General features: G+C 39.2%; 1 protein-coding gene across 1 annotated transcript in view; it reads left to right on the forward strand.

Moving 5' to 3' along the window:
- The window catches only part of kcnj1b (potassium inwardly rectifying channel subfamily J member 1b), a 5,658-nt gene extending 1,449 nt beyond the window's left edge, over positions 1-4,209 (forward strand). Inside the window, exon 2 of the mRNA XM_056467054.1 lies at positions 2,456-4,209. Within this exon, the coding sequence (XP_056323029.1) occupies positions 2,463-3,590 (1,128 nt within the window). The 5' untranslated portion in view covers positions 2,456-2,462 and the 3' untranslated portion in view covers positions 3,591-4,209. The remainder of the gene's footprint in view (positions 1-2,455) is intronic.
- The last annotated feature ends 6,269 nt before the right edge of the window (positions 4,210-10,478 follow it).

The following is a 10,478-nucleotide window of genomic DNA, read 5'->3' on the forward strand; positions in this document are numbered from 1 at the left end:
AAATATTTTTGTATTGTTGCTATACATAACTATAAGTATATAACTATTACTATATAACTATAACTGTAAGCAATCAACTTTTCAACTGTTAAAATGTACATATAAATATACAAAACATTAGATGTAATGATGTAATAATGATATATATATATATATATAATTGTAATTGGGATAATGAGGGAATAACATGCCTGACCATGGAACAGCTGAGAAGCCAGTTGTCCATTTACTTTTGGACCCTCAACAAGTGGGAGGCACATATGCAAACTGTTGTAATTCCTACACCGTTCACCTGGTTTGGATGTAAATACCCTCAAATTAAAGCTGGCAGTCTGCAGTTAAAGCACATTAATTTAATTTCAAATCCATTATGTTGGTGTATAGAGCCAAAAATGTTTGAATTGTGTCGATGTCCAAGTATTTATGGACAAAACTATATATATATATATTAGTCATTTAGCCATTTAGCAGACAGTTACATTTTTGTAACTTACAGTTGAGGAGGCGGGTGACACAGTGGCTTAGTGGTGAGCACTCACAGCAAGAAGGTCACTGGTTCGAGTCCTGGCTGGGCCAGTTGGCATTTCTGTGTGGAGTTTGCATGTTGCACGTGTTGGCATAGATTTCTCCCACAGTCCAAAAATATACGCTATAGGTGAATTGAATAAACTAAATTGTCCATAGTGTATGTGTGTGAATGAGTGTACGAGTGTTTCCCAATACTGGGTTGCAGCTGGAAGGGCATACACATGTGTAAAACATAGGCTGGATAAGTTGGCGGTTCATTCTGCTGTGGCGACCCCTGATTAATGAATAAATGAATGAATAAATGAACTGATGAGGCATTCAGCGATTCAGCAAGAAGAGGTAATACATACAAGAAGTGCTGATTATAAGAAGGAACTGTTAATGCTCGAGAATTAAGTGCTAGAGTGTTTCATGTGGTTTATAAAGCCCACTCACCTGTGTGAAGCACACTTCATAAATACACAGTGTATATTTTTTGCAAGAACGTGTTTGGTGCAAGTGTGGGTTAAGGTGTCACAGAAATGAAAGTGTGTTTTCAACAGGTGGTTTGTCAAGCCCACTCACCTTTATGAGGCACACTTGATGGGTTTTTGTAAGGGGTTTTGTGCGGTGAGGTGGGGGAGAGTAGAGGGGGTCCTGATTTTGTTCACAGGGGTTCAGATGATAGTGGATGAGGTGGGTTTTTAGTTGCATATGTTTGTATGTATGTATGTTTGTATGTATATACTGTATATTAGGGGCATAACAGATCATGGTTGATCCATGATTCGTACAGATCACAACCCACGGTTCGGAACACACGTGACCTGCGGATTAATACATTTTTTTACTCGTAGATTAATTTTAAATTTGCAACGATTGCATAGAGATCACCTCTCGCGTCATTCAAATCATATGTATAAAAAGCATTCAGGCTTTCCTGCAAAATATAATGATGATGGAAGAAGTTGTGGTAGGTTATTTTTATGATGTGGTGGGTTTCTTAGGTTATTAAAGGTGTTTTCTGTCATTACTTGTTTAGCCTGCATTAATGCATTCAGTGTAAGCGACATGGTTAATCATTAAAAGATCAGGATCTCAACACCCACGCAACATAAATTCTAAATGATGGTGATTTGCATATGTTTATTAATCCTTCGAATCGCTGCATTCAAATCTAAAAACGCAACATCTTTAGTCTGAGTTAGCTATAAAGTTACATACAGTTAAATAACACAGAACTACTGGGACAACAGCTTATATTTTAGATAAAACCACTGATGTTTATGGTAAAGATTAAAATTGCTGTCATGTGTTCAAAAATGAAAGCAGTTACATTATTTAACCTATTGGTGGTGACAACCAAGAATAATTTCAAGAATAATTCTTCAAAAATGACACAACTAGCGATGAAGTTTTATGAGTGAATAACTGAATCATTTATTGAAAATGAGACTAAAAATAAATATGGGTTGTACAAATGATAATGTTAGATTTCTACATTTAGCGTTCAGCAACAGTAGTATCAGTGCATTATTCACAGTACTGAGTACTTCACAATTTTTTTTATTCAGCAGATTATTATTTCTTCATTTTATTTTTAACAAAATTACAGCTTCTATGTAGTTTGTTAAAACCAAAAGTGTCTTGCAGTACTCTTTTTGTAATAAATGCAAAGCAAATAACAAATGTCTCCTCCCCTTTTTGCATGATCCGAAAAATGGTCCAATCCGTGACTAAATAACCATAACGTGATCTGAACCATGACATTTGTGATCCGTTACATGACTGCTGTATATGTATGTAAATATATATGTGTGCATGTGTAAACTTACAAGTGTCTATACACAGTTTAAAATGCAAATATTATTAAAATGAAACGTACAATTTATAAATGAAATAATGATAATACTTTGATACCCCTAAAAATGTCTTCTTGTTCCACTAGCTGAAAGATGTTCCAGTTCATCCGGAAACAGCTTCACAATCACCTGGTGGAGCGCAAAATCAGGAGAACTCGCCTCGTCACCAAAGACGGCCACTGCAACATCAAATTCGGCACCACTGAATATCAAAGCCACTTTGCTTTTCTTAAGGACTTCTGGACTACATTTGTCGAAATCCACTGGTGTTTCGTAATTCTTTTATTTGCCGCAGCCTTCACCGGCAGCTGGTTTGTTTTCGGCCTGCTTTGGTACTCACTAGCCAAAAGCAACGGAGACCTATCTGAGTCTCAGCAGACGAAATGCATCGAGAACATTAACAGCCTCACGACAGCTTTCTTGTATTCTTTAGAGACCCAAACGACTATTGGATATGGCGGTCGGGCTCTGACGGGTCACTGTCCTGGCACTGTCGCTCTATTAATAATCCAATCCCTCATGGGCGCCATCATCAACTGCTTCATGTGTGGACTCATTCTGGCCAAGATCTCGCTCCCGAAGAGAAGAGCAAAGACCGTGGCGTTCAGCGAAACAGCCGTCATCCGTCTCTGGAAGGGGAATTTATGCCTCCAGATACGAGTTGCCAATCTACGGAAAACCCTACTGATTGGAAGCCACATTTATGGAAAGCTTCTGCGCACCACTATCACTCCCGAAGGCGAAACCATCATCCTGGATCAGGTGAATGTTGAATTTTCGGTGGACGCTGGGAAGGATAACTTGTTTTTTGTGTGTCCGCTTACTATTTACCACGTGATCGACAAGTCCAGTCCGTTCGCGGACATGGCGGCGGATAACCTTCAGCTCCAGGACTTTGAGTTGGTGGTTTTTCTCGACGGCACGGCGGAATCTACAAGCTTGTCCTGCCAAGTGCGAACTTCCTACCTTCCCAGAGAGATCAAATGGGGTTACGTGTTTCTCCCCGTCATCTCTCGCACCAAAACTGGAAAATACCGTATCGATTTATCCAATTTTTCCAAAACGCAGCAAGCAGATACTCCACATTGCGCTTGCTGTTTTCATAATAAACATAACAAGGGGCTCATCCTCCACCGGCATGGAAGCGAAGGCATCGATAACCTGGGATTTGATGTTATTGACCTTCAGGACTCAGCTGATGTAACTGAGAAGGGCGATTAAGGCTTGAAGTGACTGATTGAGAGGAATCGAGTGTGCAGTAAACATCCTGTAATATGGTGGCATTTAGTACTGCGAACGTTGAAGCCACATAAAAGGAGAGGAAAGAAGAGAGGCAGTCGCTTTAGATGCTTGTGTTTCCTAACAGACACTTTGGCCGCGTTCCAAAACCTAGCGAGCTGCTTGTGTAGACGGTGTTATTTGAGGTATTGTTTGTTTCTGAAACGAAGCCTGCTACTAAGTGTCGCAATTAGGGTTGAGGATCGTTTGCGATACATGTGACAGATTGATGCTTTTAGAATGGTACCGTGCTTGAACTGAGACGCTAGAAAAAGAGGAGTCGCAAAACGATGGCGGATGGTGTTTTATTGAAACGAAACAAATTGAATTCGACAATATGTTTAATGTGAGCAGTTGAAGTCAGAATGATTTGCCCTCCTGTGGATCTGTGGTTCTTTTTGAAAGCTTTCCAAATTGACAGAGCAGGGGGTTCGAACATGGTGATGAGCTAGACCAGGGATGGGCAAACTCGATCCTGGAGGGCCGGTGTCCCTGCATAGTTTTGCACCAACCCTAATCAAACACACCTGCTTGTAGCTTTCTAGTGATCTTGAAGACACTAATTAGGGTCTTCAGGTGTGTTTGATTAGTGTTGAAGCAAAACTCTGCAGGGACACCGGCCCTCGAGGATCGAGTTTGCCCATGCCTGAGCTAGACAGACGTACAACTCAACGCTACCACAGACGGCCAGATTTTAAACTTTAGGACTCTTTGAGATATTTAACTGATGAAATAGACTTCGAGTTTAGCTGTAGTCACAAAGAATATTGCTTCGCCATGGTAAATCAAAGAATTACAAAATGACAGAGCAAGGAATTTTTCACAGTATTTCCTGTAATATTTTTTCTTCTTATTTGTTTTATTTCGGCTAGAATAAAAGCAGTTTTTAATTGTTGAAAACCATTTTATGGTCAATATTATTAGTCCCTTAAACAATATTATTTTTCATTGTCTCCAGAAAAAAACATCATTATACAGTGACTTTTCTAATTACTGTAACTTGCCTAATTAACCTAATTAGACCTTTAAATGTCACATTAAGCTGAATACTAGTATCTTGAAATGTATCTTAATTGTTAATAATTCTTAATAATTAATCTTAATGTTATTAGAAATGAGTTATTAAAATTATTATGTTTAGAAATGTGTTGAAAAAATATTATTTCTGTTAAATAGAAATCGTGCATAAAAATTTACAGGTGGGATAATAATTTAGGAGGGGTAATAATTCTGACTTCAACTGTCAGTAAACACAAATCATAACAAATTCACAATAAACCGAAGCTACTAGCTAAGTAGCACAACAGTGTTAATTTCGTTTGAAAATAAGCTCAAAAAAGTGTTCGTTGCCTGTCGCTTGACACAAAAAGAAAGGTCACTGTGAATTATGAATGTGAGCACTCTGATCTGCTCATCTAATAAATGAACAGCACATTACTGTTGATGGCAAAAAACAAACAAACAAACAAACAAGAATAATGCTGATGATACACACGGCAACTTTTTGAGCAATGAAGTTGGGCAATATTGCAGAGTGATGTTAGGGTTAGACCCTACTTTCCCATTGAGAATGGGCAACAATCTTGCATCTGTATCCCATTGTACTAATTAGTTGACCTGAATCTCACCTGGTTGACGGCATCATTTCCCAAAGTTGCCTGTCAACATTGTTCATAAAATTGTTCTGTGTATCCTCCGCCTAAATGTAGACAAAAAGTGAAAAACTAAACAACATACATTTTTCTTATAATGCACTACATTGTGCTGTTCATTTACCATACGGACAATAAGTATTGAACGCGTCATGTTTTTTCCTGGGAATAATATTTCTAAAGGAGCTGTTGACATGGAGTTGAACAAGATTTTGGTAAAAACCCAAACAATACAAACATAAAAATAAAACATATTATGTGAAATGACAATGAAATGACAGAAGGAGAAAGTACTGAACTACTGAAATGTATTTAATACATTATATAAAAGTATTTTTTTGGTGATGGTAGCTTAAAGACGCCTCTCATATGGAAAATAAGCCTCATGCGTTGCTCAGGTGTGAGTTTTTCAGAGACTTTAACAGATTGTAAAAATCTTGATGGTTCTGTGGGTCTCATCTGTTAAATCTTTATTTTATATTCTCTATTGGATTAAAGTCAGGTGATTGGGTGGGCCATTCTACAGCTTGATTTTCTTTCTCTGAAAGCATTTGAGAGTTTCCTTGGCTGTGTTTAGAACCATTGTCCTGTTGAAATGTCCACCCTGGTTTCATCTTCATCCTCCTGATAATATAGATGTTGGACTGAAGCAGCTGATATTCATTTACACTGAGGAAGGACAGAGGGTTGCTGAAGAACTACTGAGAGATTTCAGCTGCTTTCTGGGCTTTCACTGCCTTTCTACACCTCCCTTTCTTCATGTGTTATTAAAGTTATTCAAATTATTCAAGTTATTAAACATAACTTCATTTGTAAACTAATTAGATTTCTTTGCATATATGTTCTTTGGTTGTTATCAACATCCGGTGAAAAGTCAACAGCACTTTTAGAAATATGTTTATTGAAAAAAATGGTGTTGTGTTCAATACTTATTTCCCCCATTGTATTAGACTGATGAAGTTTCGATTTTCGGTACAGTAGCTGATATCCATCGTTCTTTTAATCTATTAGTCGTTTCTTTAGTTGTGTTGTTCCAATTCCTTCTGGACTGTGAAGCAAACAATAGTTCAGCTTTTCAGTGCTGACCTCTTGTGGACACACTTGGTAGTTCAATCAAAGTGGTTTGAGCCTGAGGAGAACTGCACTCCTGACTAAGCCAGTTTTTTTTTCTTTACTTCTGTCAATTGGTGGAGTTTTGGTTTCTTGGCACTTGCTCTTCAGTGGGTCATCCTTCAACAGTGACATTTGCATTAAACTGAACTGAGTCAGTTTTACTTTAATTAGAGCTACACCAGCATACTACTCTCCTTGCCTGTATGATATGCTGGAATATTCCACATATCTTCTATCAAATATTTCCCAATTGATGTTTAACAGAACAAGGAATTTTTTCACAGTATTTCCTATAATATTTTTTCTTCTGGAGAAAGTCTTATTTGTTTTATTTTGACTAGAATAAAAGCAGTTGTTAATTAAAAAAAATATATTTTTAGTATTATTAGCCCCCTTAAGCAATTTTTTTGATTGTCTACAATCAAAACCACTGTCAAATTACCATAACTTGCCTAATTACCTAATTAAGCCTTTAAGTGAAGTTTCACAAACTAAAGCTGTGGTCGCACTAGAGTTTGAGCTTGCGAAATTCTGTTGTGCAGCGCTGTGAAAAGGGGCGGGATTAAACAAGATGATTAGACATTAAAAAAAGTGAGCGATTGCTCCATGTTTTAAATTTCTATCCAGAGAGGTCGTGTTTTGATCCTCGATTGGTCTCACGCAGTCAAGTGATGCGATTTCGCAGGTCAGAGTTCACCAAGCTTGAACATTGCACCGCAGCAACATGCAAAGCTTGATGCGCGATCTTGCGTTTCCGGTCTGACGCATTCACGTGCGAATGAATGGAAGTCTATGGGGAGAAAAGCCCAGTGTGACCGCAGATTAATTTCGAGAGGAGCACGTGATATGATTGACTGCAGCTGGTCACCCATCTACAATCATTAGTTAGCCAATCAGATTAATCCAAACTCACTATAAGTAGCCTAGCTAGAATTACTCCCTTACCTTCATTTTCCGAAGAAACCCCCCATCCACCCCTTCTCCTCCTTTCCTCCTTTACCACGGGGAGCTCTCGAGAACCACCTGATCTCGTACTCCCCTTACATATTCTATTGACCAGGCAGGAGCCCTGGGCTCAATTATCTCCAAGCTCAGGGTTCTCTCCTGGGTCAGCATGCCAAACCTGCTAACATTGTCAAACAATATCTAGTGTGAACTCTTGAAATGTCACTTTAATCTGAATACTAGTGACTTAGAAAATAATCTAGTAAAACATTATGTACTGTCATCAATGCAAAGAACATTTTTTTATTTTCTACAGAACACACTATTATGTGTCAGAGATTGAGGGGAAAAATATACATGAGGGCTAATAATTCAGGTGGGCTAAAATTCAGATTTCAACTGTATAGAAACTGTCCCTATTGGGCATGATGAAGCAGCGCTTCAAGAGGCCTTTTTGTAGTATTGGGCTCAAATTAAATAAAAGTAGGTCTGCTCATCTGGAAATTCTAAATTCACAGTTCCTCTGTGAAAAGTTTCACTTTAAACTAATGGTGCGTTCACCACAGACGCGAATGAAGCATTAAGTGCAAGTGATTTACATGTTAAGTCAATGCAAATACGTGATTAGCAATGAGACATTAGATATTTATGCGAATGACACAGCTCGAATTGAGTGTTTCAGGTGTTTCAACCAAGCGGCAACCTCCCGCTCTCCCTCGGGAAGCCAATACGCAAACAACTGAAACTGCAATTCATCAAAATACCACTAGTCCTGGCTCCATAATAGAGCAAATTGCAATTGAGCCCACTGTTAGAATGTCCAACTTTACAGCAGAAAAAAAGGTGTTTACAGCCTGGTACAAAGAACGATTTTGGTTCATATAGCTATTATTACCCTCCATGACAACTGTGAGGGGGGTGAATTTTTTTATAACTCATCCATTTCCTTTATATTAGGTTATATTAAGTTTGCCCAATTAAGGGCGTGGCCACTTGAGTGACAGCTAGGTCTCGCTGGTCGCCGTCACTTCACCTCAGCTGAATACGGCAGATTAGCCACTGATCTCGGCATATTCATCGTATTTTTGTTTTGTTTTATGTGGCTTTACACAGTCAGCTGCCTTTTGGACTTATTTCTTACAATTATCAGATGATATGGGATGCTGTGTGCATTTAATTGTGCTCACAAACCATTTATGTGGCCTCCGTTTACCATGTGAGTAAAGTTATATACTTGTATACTATCTCTATAAATGTATTTGTTTTATTTAAGATCATTTATCATTTATAATGTTCGTTAGAGCTGTAAAGCCCTCCAGAATCTGACAGATTGGTTAGCTGTGGGCTCTAGAACAGTCATCTGAAGCATTGTCATACAGTGTAATGCTGGATTTGCTGTTTTCATAATAAACATAACAAGGGGCTCATGTGTTTGGAAGTAATTCGCGTTTTCCTCCTGTAGAAAAACGTCATAAGAACAATGTTTAGTGGCTCACTGTGTTACAGCAGTGTTTTTGAAAGTCTAAACACTTTATTGATATAGTGTACAGCCAAGCACATGTAGTCAGAACACAAACGAGTCGCAGGTAGTAAAGGATCAAGCGTTTCTCCCAGAGTAAAGTCTGTCTGCCAGGTCTAAGCAAAGTGCCAGCAGGTGTCTGTAGCTCCGCTCACTCTCCGCCTCTTTGCCCTTGTTTGGTATCCCGCCGTGGGTGCGATGACGCGCGAACAAAATGGCGACGGTTGGCCGCACCTACTTGTAGCTTCATTTGCGCTCTTCGGAAACCTATGGGTGACGTCACGGATACTACGTCCATATATTTTACAGTCTATGGTTTCAACACGATATTTGCATTAATTCGTTGAATTAAAAAATCTGAACTTTGACAGACATTAACCAATCAAGAGCTTGCTCTAGTAGTAGTGTGATTATAAAGTAGCGTAGTTGGTCACCTGAAGGGAAATCCTCCTGCCGACACCACAGCGGACCAAAGCTCATCAAAGTGGGATTGGCTCAGTTGGAAGTACCACTGAAAGCGTCCGCCATCCTGGTGCAGCTTTTGGAGAAGTCGATGAACTCAACAACCTCGGTGCAGCTCTGAAGGATCTGATGGACCCAGACACAAATCGACAAATCATCGCCATGTCTTCCTAAAGCAAACGAAGCGCAGCTACTCTCTCAATAAAACCCATATCAGTCTTAAGCATCAAACTGGAGCCGCCAATAGACAGAAGCCCCTTCCATGATGCAAACTCATTCATTCTTTTAACTTGGTCCCTTATTTATCAGGGGTCGCGACAGTGGAATGAACCGCCAACTATTCTTGCATGTTTTATGCAGTGGATGCCCTTCCAGCCCTACCCAGCACTGGGAAACACCCATACACTCACATTCGCACACTCATACACTACAGCCAATTTTTGTTTACCCAATTCACCTATAGCGCATGTCTTTGGACTGTGAGGGAAACCAGAGCACCCGGAGGGAACCCACGTCAACACTGCGAGAACATGCAGACTTCACACAGAATGCCAACTGATCCAGCCAGGACTCGAAACAGCAAGCTTCTTCTAACCACTGAGCCACCCTGATGCCAATATTAGTTCTAATAACCCCAAATTAATGAATGGTAACGTGTGCATATACATGTAAAGGAAATCTCTGAAGTTCTATTTGGATGCCACACAGACTGACTATAAATATAGCTCATATATTATACATGTATGTCTTTGTAGTCATCAAGGCAGCTCTCTAGGTTTTGGAACAGAGCTGATATTGGCATATCTCTACGATTTCACGGTATCACACAGACCTTGCTTCAAACAGAATCACTGGTGAACATTTTTGTGGGAACTCCATTAGAATACAGTTTTTAAGTGCCCTTTGATTGCAGACGTTGACAAGAGATGCCTGCTGAGTGTTCACTAGAGGATTAGAGCACAAGCCATATTAGATTAAGGAGAAGCATAGAAGTAGCCCAGTTTCCAATGTACGATTCCAAATTATTAATATCATAATGTTATTAATGTATTAAAGCATTAAGATAATTCAGGACCAGAGACGGCTCTTAATGTCACAAACATTAAAAGCCATTTCACGCACCCGCAAAGAAAAGCGTTT

This window comes from Danio aesculapii, chromosome 10, assembly GCF_903798145.1.
Source record: "Danio aesculapii chromosome 10, fDanAes4.1, whole genome shotgun sequence".
Lineage (NCBI taxonomy): Eukaryota > Metazoa > Chordata > Actinopteri > Cypriniformes > Danionidae > Danio > Danio aesculapii.